Raw genomic sequence first — 17,745 nt, forward strand, 5'->3', positions numbered from 1 at the left:
TTGAATGGAAACCACAGGTTTCTTATTTTAAGAAACTCTAAAAAAAAAAAAAAAGAAAAAGCAGCTAAAGTAGATTCTAGGCTTTTCTACCTTGTAGAAAATGGCAAGTTACCACCTTGGATACAATTCTAAGGCATACTTCAGATTTTAAAGAAGTTTCCCTCTAGCTAAAACCACAAATGTAAAAACCACTATTTATCTGCTTCCTTCCATCGTACACTGCAGAAGCTAACAAATGGAATTCAGGAAAGACAGGTTTTGATGATCTACATGATCAAGATAAGGAAAGAGTGGTTTCTTTCTTTATAACTTTGGGATTCTTTAAGTTTGGTATGAGCCATGCTTCATTATTCCAAGTCTCTTCAGCTTCTGGTACAATGAACCAACACGAGGACAGGGTTTCATTCCCAGCCTACAGACAAGGGTCAGCTGGTTTGTCTTTCCCGTACCAGAGGCAATAGTTAATATCGATGACAACAACTAATTATATATTGAGATTTTCTCTAGCTGTTGCATCAAGTTTTAACAATATTTCACCTCAGCTTTTTACTCCAATTCTGTCGCTTTAATCTTATTTCCTAAACCACTAATCTCCTTTATTGTCATTCCTTCCTCACCTCAGAGCAAATGCTGTCTGTACAGGAACTTGCTAGGGACACTGGCTGCAGCCCACACTTGCCCATCTAGGAACAGGAGAAAGCTTCTTACATCTACATAAAAAAATTCTGAGCTGTGGTCAAATTCACATTCTAATTCTGGAAAACCAGAACCTATTTCAGCAAAGCCACAGAATTAACAATGTGACTTGGTGAGACACTGTCAGTGTCTCTGGAGGAGCAGCAGCCACTGGATTGGCATCACAAAGCCCCACTGCCTGCAGAGACCAGAGTCGGGCCTTGTTTGAATGCAAAATCCTGGTGACAGCTCCTGGCACAAGCAGAATGCCTTCCACATTTTTACTGTCCCTTTCAACTCAGTACCTTGCTCAACATACATTACTCATGGAGAGAGCAGCAGGCTGCCAACCTGCACACAAATAAGCCATGAACACCTTTCCTGCTCTAAGCCACTAAAATGCAATGCAATCCCCACAAACTCCTCGTTTTTGAACAGCTTCCTCCTAACCTTTTCTCTGCTGCCTTCTCCATCAAAATGTTTTACCTCCCTCAAGAAACATACACATTATAGCATTTTAGTACTGAACTTACATTTCTGTTATTTGCAAGCATAATTAGGTGTCATATCTCCAAATTTGTGAAACTGCTAGTCACAGCTCTTCAGAAAGAGAAAAGAAGTAGATAAAATACAGGAAATGAAGAAAGTTGCATTACCAAAGTTATTTCGTCTGACCTATCAAAGCCACTCTCAGGAAAAGTTAAATAAGGAAGAAAGGAATTGAAAATTTTACAAAGATAGCAAATACTAAACCAAAGTGGGACATTCTTAGGAAAAAAAAAAAGGCATTTGGGAAAAATGAGGCTACTAAACAGTAGCACTAAACAGCTTAAAAGGAACAGTAGCATTGCTGCTTACAGCCATGAGAACTATGTGACTTGCTCTTCAGTGTAGAAACAGATGTGTCTTCAGTCAGAAAAACCCAAACTTGTAACTTCCTGCAGATGTTGAGGAATGTCTATATCAGTGTTTCTAGCTAAAAAATAAGCTACAGATACTGCATGAAATTTGGACTGGGGAGAAACAAAGACCCTTTCCAAATATCAGAATTCCCTACAATTACTAGTAGAATTATTTAAGCACAGTTAAATAGGACTCAAAATTTCTCAATCTTATTTTCCCTTAATGGTAGTGGCAGCATTCCAAACCAAATCCATACCTTTCAAAGACCTCAATTAATTTTCAACACATCAGTTAAATTAAATCTCAACTTCTGTATCTGCTGCTGCAGTTTGACTTTAAAGAACAGTAGCATTTTTCTAAAGCAATGTCCTCTTTAATCCTTCCATTGTGACTTCCCTTAAAGGCTACCTTCTTCTCACTCCCAGTTTCTAGCATTGTGCATCAGTATTCCACTGGGCAACCAGAACAGCTATTAATGCTAATAAGCCCAGACAGGAATACACATTTGTTCTAAAGAGACAGTAACTGCATGACAAGTAATAGGATGAGACATACAGGATTGTTAAGTCCTGGCTTTAAAATGCAAAATACAGAAACACATACTCTACAGCCAAAGCAAATTAATTCACAGGAGCAGTGAAGTATCACAATGTCTTATCAGGATGCAAGTGCTTCTTACAGATGCATTATGGTGAATAGCAGAGGATGTGAGCATGCTGAAGTACACCACTTACTGGGAGATTGCATCCTGGCCCCAGTGCAAGCCTCACTGCTACTCCCTCTGAATACTGACTGCATTCCTTGTAGCTGTCAGGACTCAATATTTATTTCTGAATACTCAAATTAGGCTTTGGTCTCCATGAATCTCTGTAATAACCAAGCTTAGACAACAGCTCAACACTACAGTGGCTCTTTTGAGGAAAGAGATCCATAAGCAATATTACCTGGTCCAATACAAACCCTGAAATATTATTCCTGGTGAAATGAAAAAACCACAACAGGAAAATTCATAAGGGACACTGCATGAAGATTCTTACAAAGACCATTTAAACCAGTCTGGTTAAATCTTAATGCCCACAGTCATTAAAAAACAGTGACTATCAGAGACAGGTAACCTTTATAAATGTAACTTTCTCTTTAAGAGGGTAACAAGGTCAATAAAATGTGTGGCTAAGCTACTCTGCTCTGAATTTAAAACCAAGACCGAAATAGACCAACCAGTTCTACTTTGACCACTGAATTAAGAAAAAAGTCAAAACCCCCACACATATACTTTCTTTTAATCCAACAATTAATCATGCAATATTCACAAGCTTAAAAGGGTACCCAACTACACTATGGATAATCATTTACCTTCAGTTCATCAAATCCATGACAATCTGCATGAAACTAAAGTTTGTTCTGAAGAGCTTCTAGTCTAGAAGTGAGGCAAAAATGAAGAAGCGTATGAAACTTATTCACATGGTTTCCCACTCAACATGCAGTGGCTTCTGTCATCCAAAACCAGTAAAAACCAAAGCTTTCAAAAAAATAAGGAAATCATTTTAGCAGCCCAGAGATAAGGTAGCACAAACAGAAAAAAAAAATAGTAAAATCCAATCATAACATAAAGAGATGAGCAGAATTAAAACATCCAAAACAGACCAGAATTGATATGGCTCAAAAATACATGTTGTAATTTGCATGAGATCTGACAGAAGTACTGTGCCCAGTGTAAAACCACACACTTCACAGGATGATTCAAGAATTAGCTGACATAAATACAAAATTCCTGAAGGATATCTTGTTTATATAATATCCAGAAGCTAGATCCAATAAGCTAAAGACAAGTCAAAGACAAGAGTATGAATACAAGAGGAAGCTCACATGAGCAAGCATTTCTGTCTTGTCTTCCACAAAAATCCTTCCCCCATGGCCTTCGAGCTAACCTCCAGAAGCAAGTTGGATAACTTTGGTTATGCAAGATGTGAATTTTAAGTGTATTTTTTAAGTGTATTTCAAGCTCAGCTGCTAAATTAAAAGACTTTATGTACTTAACTTGCCACACAATATGATAATCATATATCCACTAACCTACCAACCACAGGAAGGAGAGAAGATCTCCATCCACACAGATCTGCAGCTCAGGCATAAGAAGTTGGTAAGCTGCTGTGGTGGGTTGACCTCAGCTTGTGCCAGGTGCCCATCAAAACCACTCTAGCCCTCTCCTCTGCAACTGGACAGGGGAGAGGAAAATATTATGAAAGGCTCCTGAGTTAAGGACAGGGAGAGATCACTCACTGACAGCCAACATGGGCAAAACAGATTCGACTTTGAATCAGCTGAATTTATTACCAACAAATAATGAAAAGTAAAAGTAATATTAAAACCAAACAAAACACCCTTCCTCCACCCCTCCCTCCTTCCCAGCCTCTATATCCTCCTCCCAAGCAGAGCAGGGAGGTGGGGAATGGGAGTGACAGTCAGTTCATTACATGTTTTTCTTCCGCCACTGCTCAGGGAGATGAGTCCTTCTCCTGCCCCAGCATGGGATCCCTCCCACAGGAGACAGTTCTCCAGAAACTTCTCCAGCATGACCCTCTCAGCTGTCACCAATAGACACCAATCCAATACCACACAAAAAAGAACCTGTTAGCAGGGGAAGGAGGGACAAAAAATCCCCCAAGATAATAAGTAAATATTGTCTACTTTGTCATTTATCTTATTCAGGTGTTCTATGTAAACCATTTAATCTACACCATCAGTACACAATATGGGAAACTCCTGACTTCAGCATCTAGTTCTGGGGGTATTAAAGTGGTAAGTAATACAACATCCCAATAAAAAATAAACCACATGGCATTCAAAGAACAGAAGAAATGATTTTTTGCATTTATTTACAAAAGCCACTCTAGTTCTGGGGGTATTATTATTACAAAATGCAAGTAATACAACATCCCAATAAAAAATAAACCACATGGCATTCAAAGAACAGAAGAAATGAATTTTTGCATTTATTTAAAAAAGCCAATTTCAGTGCCTCCCTGACATGCTGCCCTACAAGATCCTCTAACTAGCAAAAAATCATGGTCAGTTTTAGTTTGAAATGTACTGTCTCTAGAAATAAATAAGTTCTTTACCTACTTATATCCCTTCACTGAATTCCCTTGCTACTTCATTGCTGCTTTTCTCACTTCTAAGCATATCCTGACCTCAGATACACTTAATGCATCTGGAAGTTACCTTTCTCCCTAAGAGCTAAAGACATCATCATTGAGATTTTTATATCCACATACTTGCATTGGATGATCATATCATCTTACTGTACCAGACAGAGAATCCTTTTTCCATATATACAGGAAGGGATGCCCATTCTGTATGCTGTAAGGCAGGAGAAACAGGATGATGGCCTCATTTTCACAGGATCACCAATTTAAACAGTGCTAATGCTTTCTAAATTGCCATGCCAGAAAGACATGTTGCTAAAGCTTTGCACCAAAAGTACTGTAGTGTTTGATAATGTATAAGGTACCAAATGCAAGCTCACGTTCAGGCTATTACATATTAGAATTAGTTATGGAATTAGCTAGCATACAAAAAAAAATATTAATTCTTTTAAGAATTCACACTTATTTATGGCAATAGCTTGTTGACTTTGGGATACATACATTTTTCAGTATTACTGGTCTCTCATTTTAAATAATTTATCAACAGGGTATAGATTTTTGTCATTTTTAAAAAAGACAACTAGGCTTCTTTCTCTGCCACAGTTTTACCTGCTCTTTTCAGAACAACAAAAATAGGAAGTTGACATCTTAGACAATTTGCAAGCTGCATTGGTTGCATTTGCAACCACAAAAGGGAAAAGAAATGAAAGCTCCCATTTCATCATCTTAGTCAAAATATTAAGAAAGTAGATGGTACCAGTTGAAGAAGCAACTGTAGCAGTGTTACTACAGAATGCCAGGGCAATTTCCACAGCAGTTCTGTAGAACAGCCTCTGGAAAAGTTCTTCTCTTTACAAGGAAAATATAAAAGATTGTGATAGGGCTTAATCTGCAGCTTAATAACAACTGACTTCAGAACACTCCGTTTGAAAAGCAGACTCATGTCCAAAGCTTTAAGTGCCTGTGTAGCACTTAATGCAATTCTGTAGCAAAGAGCTATTAAAGGAAACAACATATATTTATATATATATTTCTATTTCTCCCTTCTGGGCCTAGTCTTCATGAAGTAGAAATAACAGAAAAATAAAGCATCTATAAAACACCATATTTCTTTACTAAAGTAAATTCCAGTGTGTGCCTATAGTACTTTCCAAGTCCTTTCTACCTGACTAAAACCAGTAATTCTTCTCTATTAACATTTTCATATAGTTCCCTATATGTCCATTAACATCACAGTTCCGTTTATGAAACCTCAAAGAAAATGAGTTAGAATTGATTTTACAGTCTAATTTGGCAGGAATAAAAATGCACGCAGTTTTGTGTAGCCACCTAAACTACTAAACTTGAAATCTTAGAAGTAACTGTTGAATACTTAGAGCTATCTGGGGACATTCACAGTATCTAAGAGATTATTTCCTTCCTTTAGCAGTTTGTGCAATAGGGGTGCTGCCCTATAGACAATTTATAATTAATTCAACTCTGCAGGAATTCTCAGTTTCTTGAAGCAGTTCAACTAACCTACATATACCCTTCCCTCCAGAACAGTGTTTCATTTTCCAGCTTTATTTTGAGCTAAATGTTTCCCCTGATTATTCCCACTGGACAACTGTATTCATTTCAATTAACAATTACCTATTGGCTAAAATAATCAGAACATACAAGAGGGAGTAATTAATAATGAAAGCATTGCAGTTGTAATCCTGCTTCCCATGCACGAAGGTAAAGATTCAAGTAGAAAATAAAGGAAGAATTGAAACTTATTTTCTACACATGTAAAAACATTAGAGAAAAGAGATGTGCACTACAAATATGCAGAACATGATACATTTACCACTGAGACATCTCCATGGTTAATTTTACTCTGCCACAGAGCAGCCAGTCATCAGCTTCCAACCCAGCCTACCCACAGTCTAAGAGCAGTGCATTACTCCTATCACTTGTTCTTCGGTCTGTTCTGCTTTTTATATTAATTGATCTCTCAGTTTTGTGCAGTGAAACAACTAGACAACTAATCCAGTAAGAACATTTGTCTAAGTAGGAAGCTCTACCCAAGTACCACATGTGCTACCCATACACTTGAGGAAAAAAAGACACAGTTCCATCACAGGGTTATGCATTACAGAGTCAAACATAATCAAATAAGGAGTGAAACATTTAGGGCAGAGTAGAACACTATTCAGCCTTCTCAAGAGCAGTGCAGTTCCCACAGCAATCAGTCATTTAAACAGGACGCATAATCTACACTGACAAGTCCTCTGAACACTTGGACAGGAAACTCATGAAACATCCTTTCAGTTTAGAACAAAGTTGTTCAAAGATAGCTGTGTCCTCCAAGAACTACCAGGAGAATAGAAATAAATGCCATACAGTCATAATGGAAGACAAAATGTATTTAAAAATGTAATCAACAATGGAAAACAATATGAAAATTCTGGAACAGGCCCCTGAGACTCTCAATTGTGACAAATAGCTGGAAATCATGCCAGTAAGTCCAGGAAAAATGTGCATGAACCAGAACCTAGAACTAGTCTAGCTCAGCACAAGAAATTAATTTCTCATCCATGATATTGACCCTAAAGCAAATAAGAAAGATAGCAAGGATAGCAACAGGAGCAGAGGTGCTGACTACCCAACATCAATAAAAGCAGAAACATAAGACATCACTCATGACCACATTCCTTTCAGCCTCTCTTCGGTTGTATTAGCTGCCCAGAGGAACAAGCCTTGCCAGCTGCACAGCTGAAAGATGGTCATTTTCCTCTCCAGACCCCCAAAAACCCCACTCTTCCACTGATCCACATGGAAGTGTGATCACTGTTCTTCTAGTGATCACAAAGAGTACAAAACATCTGTGTGTTTTCAGAAGAAAAACAAAAAGCAGATGTCATCCACATGAGGCAGCAAAAATGACAAGACAGCAGGACAAATGCAGCAAGATGTAAAATTGTGTAAGAGGACATCACTGTACTCTGACCTCAGAAATTCAAACCCAGCTACACCTTTGAGACTACATAAAAAGGAAGCTAATGTAAAAAGGTTTGTTTTAAAATGACAAGTTCAGTGTAATAACTAAATGAAAGAAATTAAAGCAGTACATACATTCTTTAAAGCAATATGGTTTTAACTAAGCTAACTTCCCCTTAGAGGCTGATGCTTTCCAACCCATGGCTTTAGACACCAAAAATCATAGCAAAGATCAGGCAATTAAAACTAAGAAATTTCAATAACGTTTACAAATCAAGGTCTGCTCTCCAATGTGTAAAACATGAAGTGTATAGCCCTTCTGCCAAAAAGGAAGGAACACAAGTTATATGGATACCCTTAACAACTGTGTTAAGATTTCTCCAAATCACAGCAAATTAAAAATAGAAGAATCAAACCAGTCCATCCAGCACTTAAAACTTTCAGTCTACTCATGTAGCTGCCCTTGGCTCATTCCTAACACTAGGCAATTAAATTCTTTCTGCAGAACTAAGGGAGCTCAGAAGTAAAATTAATATAGAAAATTAACTGTCAGAAGCATTATGGTAGGATTTCCTTCAAAATTATTGATGCTTCCTTACGGAAATATGAATGAATGAAACATATTTCTTTATTTGCTTTGTTCTTAATGATATGTGTAGCCCATGAGGCAACATCATTCATAGCTTCAGTCATCTTGTAATAGCCAGATATTTTCCCTCATTGAAGTAACTGTCTTGCTACTTTTTAGAGCTGATAATTCAATTCTTGTAGGTTTTACTTTCACAAGACACTTCCATTAGGACAATATTGTCTTTAAGTCTTTCCATAAATTAACACCAATAAAATTGCCCTGTAAAGAAATTAAAAGTATTGGCTTGTAGGAGGACAGACAGAGCAAAAATTAGGTCAACTAAACTAGGTCATCCATTTATACCTCTATTTATCTGGTACCTTTTGGGAAACATTTTTCTCTACTTGATCTTTTTAGCTGTGTAAGAATTTTTTCATTGTAAAACTGATGACAAAACAGTAGCTAGAACAAGGCCCTCAGGGACACAAGCAGTAACCTCCCCATGAAAACCTCAGTGAGTGAAACATCCTGACACCAGTATTCAGAGATACTTTAAAAGAAGTTTCCAACCCAGAATGACAGCCCTAAAGCCTGCCAGTCCTGACTGTGCTCTTCTGCTCTTACAACTCCTTCCTTACCTCGCTGCACTCTCAGCTTTCCTAACAAAGCTACTGGCTTGGCACTCATGTTGTCTCATCAATATTGGGTTTGGACATAGTCTGGTTTTTTAAGGTGCAGAGGGATTCCAGACACAGCTCCAAGAATACAGCTGCTCTCTGTGCTCCAGGTTCCAGAGCCAAAACTCTACAGCCATACCAGAGTGCTCTCTTTGCATAAACACATTCTGATTGCTCAAATTTGAACAAATAATTCACGAGTTAAGTTTATATTAGCAAGTTTTTTTGTCAGATGAAGCAGGAAAACAAAGAGCTTAATCACTCTGCAACATTCACATGCTAGTTAAAAGAAATAGAAATGCAGGTCCATGCTCCATTGAGGGCAAACACACACAGCTGAGTTATCCAAGCCTGTGCTGGCATAACCATAGCAATTGTGGAGTACAACAGCCTGAGGAAAACACCAGGATACAAACAATGAACTTCCTAATGGCACAAAGAGCTCCTGCTCTACCTAATTCACTTGTGCTTTACTCGGTTCCTTATCTGACCTTTAACACTGATGCCTCTCCCTGACTGAAGGGCTGTTATATAAGACCAAGAAAAAAAACATCATCTACCATCTGATTTCAGTTCTAGAAATGCATACCCAAGGTACTCCTACAGTTTCATGTTTCCCCAACACTAAGAAATGCATTACTATTCCAAAAAGTCCTTTGTACTAAGCATATTATAGTCAAACTGTAGCACTTCCCAACAGTAAGAAATGCATTACTATTTTCCCTATGCCAAAAAGTCCTTTGTACTAAGCATATTATAGTCAAACTGTAGCACTATACAATAGAAAATCCACAAATCTTAAATAGTAACAGTGAAGAAGATAGAATATAATTTCTGTTTATTACAAACTAATGGCTTTAAGAGATTAATATAGAAGCCTCAGACTTTTGTCACACTCATGATCAACAAATGTATACACATTAGATAATCTGAATATCTGCTTACCCTTCTCCTGCTTGCAGAGCTGATAACTTATACTACTGCAATTTTAAAGTAAATTATATGCAATCAAAGCCAAGAAATTCATACTATAGATCAGTGACACATATGCAGAGTACTACACAGACTTAGAACCATGCTTATACAAATACATAAGCATGTACATGGAGCTACAGAAGTATAGATTAGGGTCTAAGGTTGATGAATCATGGTCACACGAGACATCTATATATAGGTATCTACTGATATGTATCTATCTGTATACATATATAGCTAAATACAGCAAAAGGTGCTGTAGAATTGAGGTAAGAATAAAAACAAAGTATGTATTTGACATGCTATTTCAATTATTTGGAGTGCATGTAGTATGCCATGAGGTGCAAGGTCAGCATCACCATTTGCTCCCCCTGAACAATTCTTCAATATTCAGCAAAATCCATACATAGTCCTTTATTCCATGAGAACAGTAGACTTACACACTGCTCTCTTTCGAAAATGAGCAAACAGAACTTATTACCACACAAGCTATTTGACACAACCCAGAGCATTGCCTAACTGACTTGGTTTAGTTTCACGTGCTGAAAGAACAGCAATTTTAGGCAGAGTTTGCAAGTTCTTATACCCCAGGGTCACTACAGCAGCTTTGTGGCTGTGTTCAACTGCCTCTATGGAAATTCAGAATGGCATCTTTGAAGCAACAGAAACAGCACTCATCTCCTCAGAAGGGGACAAAGAAGCTGAATATTTAAACTGAATGATTGTTCATGCAAAACTGTATTTTCATCTAACATTGAATGAACAGTATTTCAAAAAATTTCAGAAGCCTCTAAAGTTTGGGCTTACTGAAATGACTATTCAGTCCCACTGCTCCAAGCAGATCTGGTCCATGTAAAAGAAGCTTTATGAATGGCCTCGATGACTACAGCCACACACAATGAAGTCATGTGCTGGGGTGTGCCCCCCACAGACAAATTAACAGCATCTAGATGAAATACAGCAAATGGAAACAAAACTTTAAAAACACATTTATAAGGACAATATGAAAGGTGACTACTAACAGATCCATTATTTAACCCTGAAATGATAAAAATGCACAAGGCATATCTGAAGTGACAGCTGCCTATGACCTATTAACTCACTGCTAAGAGCAGAGTTCCTTATGGCTGATCAGCTGTACAACACACTTACAGGTCATGTTCTCCAAGGCAATTACCCCTTCTGTCACACTCCAGGGAAAGTAAGTGCTCCAAATAGTTTTTTTTCAAAAGAACTCAATTCACAAGAATTCCATGTAAACCTCTGCTTACACCAAGTAAATCTTGGATTTGAAGTTTCAAGAAACAGTTTACCATCTAGTTGATTCTACCAAAGCTTTTTTCCCAGTTTAACCTTTACAGATACAAGTATCTCTTGAAAAAGACACCATACATTTTATAACACAAAGCATTAGTGTTTCTAACAATACATTACAAGCACCAAATTCATTTAACAGATACTACAAAAAACATCACTTCCAAAAATGTCTATCCAGTGGGGTCTTAAATTTTTATTTTTTTTTTACTATCTGCAGTTTTTTTTAAGTTTCCAGATTATATGCCTGTCTTATAAATTTGAAAAGTACCTTCACAGATACTCAAGAGGTGCACTAATAGTATTTGAATCAGAAAGGCTTATGCAAATGCACATTAATACACAGACAAGCTTTAAGAGGGGCATTTCTGAAGTGCTACAGTTGAATAGGCATTTCTGGTATCCCTAATGCTGCTTCAGAACCAGAACAAAATCTATGTCATGACTGGCATCAGTATGTGGACTTTCACTATGTGTCTTAGTACTTTAAATCAGTGATTTAGTAAAGTGTAGACTGTTCACTCATTTTAAGCAGCCTTTAGGCACTCTAGAAATTGTGCCTTTTCCTAGAAAAGATTACCAAAAAACAAAACAAAGACAAAAGCCTCAAAAAATGCACAAAGCAAGTTTTATAACATCTGGTGTAGCACTTCCTATGACCAGCTACATTTTATCCTTACAAGTCAAGCACATTCCATCTCCCATTTTTTTAAATAGCATTTTCACAAAAGAATCAGTTTAGAAGTGCTTAAATACAAAGATGTCAAAACCAAAACCAACTAGAAGTAAAAAGTATTGAAACAGGTAAAAAACTAGCTTCTAACCATTCAAATTCCCTTTCATACTTCAGAAAACAGCAACTTGAGTACTTTACTGTTTCCAAACCTAAAAGTTTCATCGTAGACAGATTGAACAGAACACAGACACACAACATTCAGTCAAGTTAGTTACCTGTGTCCTCTTGAATGAAAGGTATAGAGATCTGTGACTAGTGTAACAAAGTTGTTAAAAAAATTATTATTACTTGGATAATCTAAGACAAGACCATTTTGACACCACTACCTCCAGACAGCAGCTGAGGGTCCCCTACACAGTATCCATCACAAAAAACCCATTCTCAGCCATACACGGTGTTCCATGACAGCAGATTAGCCAGATATGTGTAGCAAAGTTGTTAAAAAAATTTATTATTATTTAGACTGATAATCTAAGACAAGACCATTTTGACACCACTACCTCCAGACAGCAGCTGAGGGTCCCCTACACAGTATCCATCACAAAAAACCCATTCTCAGCCATACACGGTGTTCCATGACAGCAGATTAGCCAGATATATAACTCAGAAGATGAAGCAAGACTGTCATATACCACAAAAAAATTGAAACATCTGATTTTTGAAGGCAAAGCTTCACACTATTCATATTTCAGTTCTCCTATAACAATGGCAATTGACATCAAACAAGAGAAATGAGTGTCAGAAAGCTTTTGTCATGACTATAACGTAAGAAAACAAAAAATGTGTTAATCGTAGGTGGATTAAAATTTAAAAAATAAATCAGCAAGTAATATTTATCAAGGTCTTTCTAAATTCTAGAATAGCTGTTTTCTTCCATATGGAACACTGACTTCCAACCCTTGTTTGATGTAATACACATGTTCATTACAAAAAAATCACAATTTAGACCATGCTGGTTGTATTTATACAGCATGAAACACCAAGAGGAAGTAATCTATACTTATTTCCTTCTACCCAAATAGCAATGTCAGCAAAAACCCAGGAAAAAATATACTCCTGGATGTACTGCAAACACGGTAGCAAAATCCTAACCTATATTATTTTAGGGAAAAACCCACTTGCTCCATATCCACATACACATGATTACTGGCAAGGCTTACAGACATGTCTGTCCTGTTTTCAAACTATCCACTTCATTTAATCCCAACTGTGCACACCCAGAGTACTGAAGTGATCCACTAATAAGTCCTGCTTACTTCCTAGTGCAAATTAATTAAATGCATTTGATTTCCAGTAACAAACTTGCTACTGGTGCCCAGATGATAGAGTTTATCTTGCTCCTGGGGGAAGGCACTGGTGGAGTGGGTAATCATCAACTTTCCACCTTCCAAGAGGAAGTTGTTTCCAGGTATGTCATGGCATTATTAAATTGCAGTCTTAGTCATCTACACTCTGGACTTTCAATAGCAATCAGGCAGGCTTATCAGCCAACCTGTGCACACCTCCAGCTTCTCTACCCTCTCCTCCAGCACTCCTTGGCACCCAGCATTTACTTCTAGTTCATTCACTCGGGCCCAAATACAACTCCCTAAGCCTATTACTCAACACATTCAAAGGCAATAAAGACCTAAAAGTAAAGAATTGTTTTCATTTGCATTCACCCACTATTCCATTCATATTTTAGATTCCATTTTGACTTGGAAATGAAGCGATGAGTAACAGCAATTCCTATTCCATAAACTTGCCACTATTTAACAGCCACAGAACATCCTGCACCTCAATGAGATAACACAACTTCCTCCCTTCTCAACCCTCAAAAAACATCTACTCATTCTTTAACTGAACAGAATACTGAAATTTAAATCCCCATTATCACCCTTTCATTCTTCCTTTTCAATCATTTCAAAGAGGACCTAAGCATAGCTCTGTTAAGACAGCCAAATACACCCCAAAACACATACCCCAAAAATCCAAAAATACCCCAGTACATTCATAGTGAAAATAAAAATTTAAAATCAGCAATTATGATTCTTGTCATCACACTAATCTATGTCTGCTTTATTACATAAAGGTGAATATTAGAACTGAAGATCCTAATTTCCTGGTTTTACTTTAATTTCCCACACAAAAATCAAATATGAAAGTTTGAAATACAAAGTGTTAAAGGACAAAAGACATTTTCAACACAAATCTCCCCAAAACATTCAACACTCTTTCAGGTAATACATCTTTCTCCTGAAATGTCTTGTACAATAGTTCCTATAAATCCTATTTTCCCATTTTTACCCATATTCTCTTTTCTTGCTGCTACAGGAAAGCAATGGGAAAACTCACTGTCTATACTGTTGAAAGCTACAAAAACAACATGCTGTCAAATAGGGAAATTGAAACAAAAGCTATTTTTCCATACAGGGGTGCCACTGCTTCAAAGAAAGGATGATAAAAATGTCTATTATATATCATTTGAGTACAACAAAACTAAAACATCAGGATAACTATCAGACATTAAATGGTAGAGGTGGATTAGGAGATCTAGATCAAAGTATTTAACATAGAGATTTTTAATAATGTCCCTCATGTTGCAGCAGCCTAGGCCAGCCTTTCTGTAAAGTATATATAATTTACATGAACAAGACAGGCTCATCAGTACAAGGCAAGATGTCAATTCGTGTTAAATAGCAATTATATTACTAAAACAATGACTTAATAAAAAGCTTCTGTCAAATTCTGCAACCTTTAAGCTCTCATGTGAAGATTTAAAAGGGTCCTATCGCTCCAACGCCTTTCTTCACCTCACACTTTCCTCTCTTCCTTTCCCACACGCTCAGATGTTTCAGCAGCATACTTTTAGCATTTGCAAAATCCTGCCCGAAGAGCGTGGCCGATTTCCCACGGGCTGCCTCCCCACCCTGGATGAACTCGTTACTTCCCAAGTCCGCTTCCTCTTCCAGCCCTGGACCTGCCAGCGCTCCCAACGCCCCTCCGCCTTGCGCAACATCCGCGGCCTCCTCCCCGCACTTCGGACAATCGCCGATGCGACACTTACATTGAGATTTTTTAAATTTTTTTTGTTCCCAGACCACTAGCACAGACTGACAGCTTAAAGGGCTAACGATGTGCTTTTAATCCCCAAGAGCCGCACAGAATAAAACGAGTTACAAAGACACAAACGGAGGGCACTGACGCGCTCTCCTTCGGGTCAAACTGCATTTTGATATTAAGTATTTAAATGATATTGAAAAGCGCCAGCAACATCTGCCCAATCAAAATTATTGTTCACAGCTCAGACGACCAATTCAAAAATAAAACTCCCGAGATACTGTCACAGCCCGATTAAAATAAATAAACCTGGCTAAAATCAACCAGGAAAAGCACTAATTTTCCAACAGAATTTTTCCCCGAGCGCACACGTTAACCAAAGGCTGACGGTGAACTGATCTGGAAGGAAGAAAGGACGAGGGATACAGGCAGGGCTGCGATGGGGGATGGGAGACGCTAGCGAAGGGAAGATGAATATTCCTCCAAGGACTAGCAATACGTTTAACACATCTCCTCGGGAAGAAGAGAAATCTCAAGCAGGCAGCTAGAGGGGCAGATGAAAGGGGAAGGAGAGCCCGATTATCCCCAGCTGACACCAGCGACCCTGCAGAAAAGGGGCTGCCAGGGCGAGGAAGCGCTCGCAGCCCCCCCGCCTCGCCCCTGCCCCCTTTATGCGCTCAGGGAAGCGGCGCGGCGGGCGGACGAGGAGCCTCCCGGTTAATTTTGCAAGAGCCGATGACCATCAGCTCCCCAGGAGCGGGGACGGGCCGGGGCCGCGGTGACAAACCTCCGGGGGCCGGAGGGCAGGAAGGAGGCTGAACACAGGCGGACACTCTCCCTCCCTCCCCCCGCCGAGCTCCGGAGCGGTGCCGGGCGCAGGGAGCCGGCCGAGCCGCGGGGCACACAATAGCCGGTCACCCCCAGGGATGCGACACCGCCCGGCCCGACACCGCCCGCCGGCGGGGCTCGGGAAGGGGCTGGGGAAGAGGCTGGGGATGGGGCTGGGGAAGGGGCTGCGGTCCCCCCGCCCCGGGGCCGCAGGAGCCCCGCCCGCGCCGCCGCCCCTCACCATGAAGTCGCTGGCGAAGTTGTCCTCCCCATTGTGGTCCGTGTCCTTCATGGCCTGGACTCGCTTAATGAATTTTCTCAGGATCTCCTCCTGGCTCATCCTGCCCCGCCGGCCGCCCTGCGGAGCGGGAGCCCCGGCCGCCCGCCCGCTCTCCGCCCGGAGCCCCCTCCGCCGCACGACCCGGCACCCGGTTGCCTTCCTTCCCCTCCCTGCCTCGCCTCTCGCCCTCCCGGGCCTGCCCGCGGCCTGCTGGCCCCGCTCTGGCTCCGCTCCCGCCCCGCTCACGGCCGCCCGGCCGCCCGCTCCATCCTCCCCTCCCTCCGCCCGACCCTCCCTGGAGCAGCCGACACGGACACGACGCGGGCCCGCCTCCTCCCGCCCCGCGCACGCGCGGCACCCGCCGCGCCCCGCCCTCTCCCCTGTGCCCCGCCCCGCCCCGGCAACGCTCCGCGCCCATTGGCTCTCCCGACCGCCGCCTCGCCCTATTGGCGGCCACGCACGCCAATCACCGTCCGGCAGGGCTTCGAGGGAGCGCTGACTGGGCTCCACGCCTCGCCCTCTCCCCCGGCCCCCCCTCCGTTTCTCATGGATGGGACCGCCCGAAGGGCGCCTCATGGAGCGCTGGAAGGGACCACTTGGCGCGCGAGGGGGAGGCTGAGGGAGAGGAGCGCGGCTTCCCCTGGCTGGAGCACAATGGGCGGCAGTGGGTGCCCGCGGCGCCGCGCCGGGAGGCAGCGGCATGTCGGGACGTGTAGTCGCGACAGCGCCGCGTCCCGCGGCTGGGGGCTCGCGCAGCATCCCACTGAACGCCCGGATCAAAAGGGTCCCGCCCGGGTGGGAAGCCCGCAGCCGTGGGAAGTGCCGGGGGTCCCTGCCGCGGCGGTGCCGAGGCGCGGGGCGGGTGGACGGCGGGCAGCGGGAAGATGGCGGGGCGGGACAGGGGACGGGCGAGGACACCTGGCCGGGGACCGCTCCTCGCGTACTTGTATGTATGTACATCAAGTATATATATATGCGTGTGTGTTTATATTAATTTTACATATAGATATATGAAATTTTTCATATAGATACATGTAAGTGTACACTCTTTATGAAGTGTAGATATAGATATAGATGTGTATATATGTATGTGTGTGCGGATAGATAGATAGATAGATAGATAGATAGATAGATAGATAGATAGATAGATAGATAGATGATAGATCTACTTAATAAACATGTCCGCAGGCGAAGCCGATCCACGGGAGTGCCGCCGGCAGGTGCCTGCAGCTCCGGGCCGGTCCCGCACCCTCGGCACCCCGCGCCTTCCTGTGTTAAACATTGCCTAAAATCTGCCTTACGCGGTGCTGGAGGACTTGGCAATGTGCTATTGAATTCTTGATGTTATATGGAAATGTTAAACGCCTTCATGTTTGGTGTCCTGATGGCATTTATAACTTCTGCTTAAGCAAGTAAAGCAATTGTAGAGGTGTGTGTATGTACAGCCTTATAGCTTAATAAATATTCCAAGTGAAGTCATTTGAAATGTAGTTTTATTGATGAAGATCCTCACGGCCTTGAGTGATGCTGTTGATCAGTAAAAGTTTGTCACACACGGCAGATAAAGGTCCAAGCTGAGAAGCATTGCCTGGCTAAGGGTAATCCTGCTGCCCAATCGCCCATTCCCTGCCGCTCAT

The 17,745-nt window shown here is 41.0% G+C and overlaps 1 protein-coding gene across 1 annotated transcript in view; it reads right to left on the reverse strand.

Annotated features, from left to right (window-relative positions):
* PTPN12 (protein tyrosine phosphatase non-receptor type 12) overlaps positions 1-16,431 on the reverse strand; it is a 70,507-nt gene extending 54,076 nt beyond the window's left edge. Inside the window, exon 1 of the mRNA XM_039723727.1 lies at positions 16,070-16,431. Coding sequence (XP_039579661.1) covers positions 16,070-16,168 — 99 coding nt within the window. The 5' untranslated portion in view covers positions 16,169-16,431. The remainder of the gene's footprint in view (positions 1-16,069) is intronic.
* Between the last annotated feature and the right edge of the window lie 1,314 nt (positions 16,432-17,745).

This window comes from Passer montanus, unplaced genomic scaffold (genome assembly GCF_014805655.1).
Source record: "Passer montanus isolate IOZ18808 unplaced genomic scaffold, ASM1480565v1 scaffold50, whole genome shotgun sequence".
Classification (NCBI taxonomy): domain Eukaryota; kingdom Metazoa; phylum Chordata; class Aves; order Passeriformes; family Passeridae; genus Passer; species Passer montanus.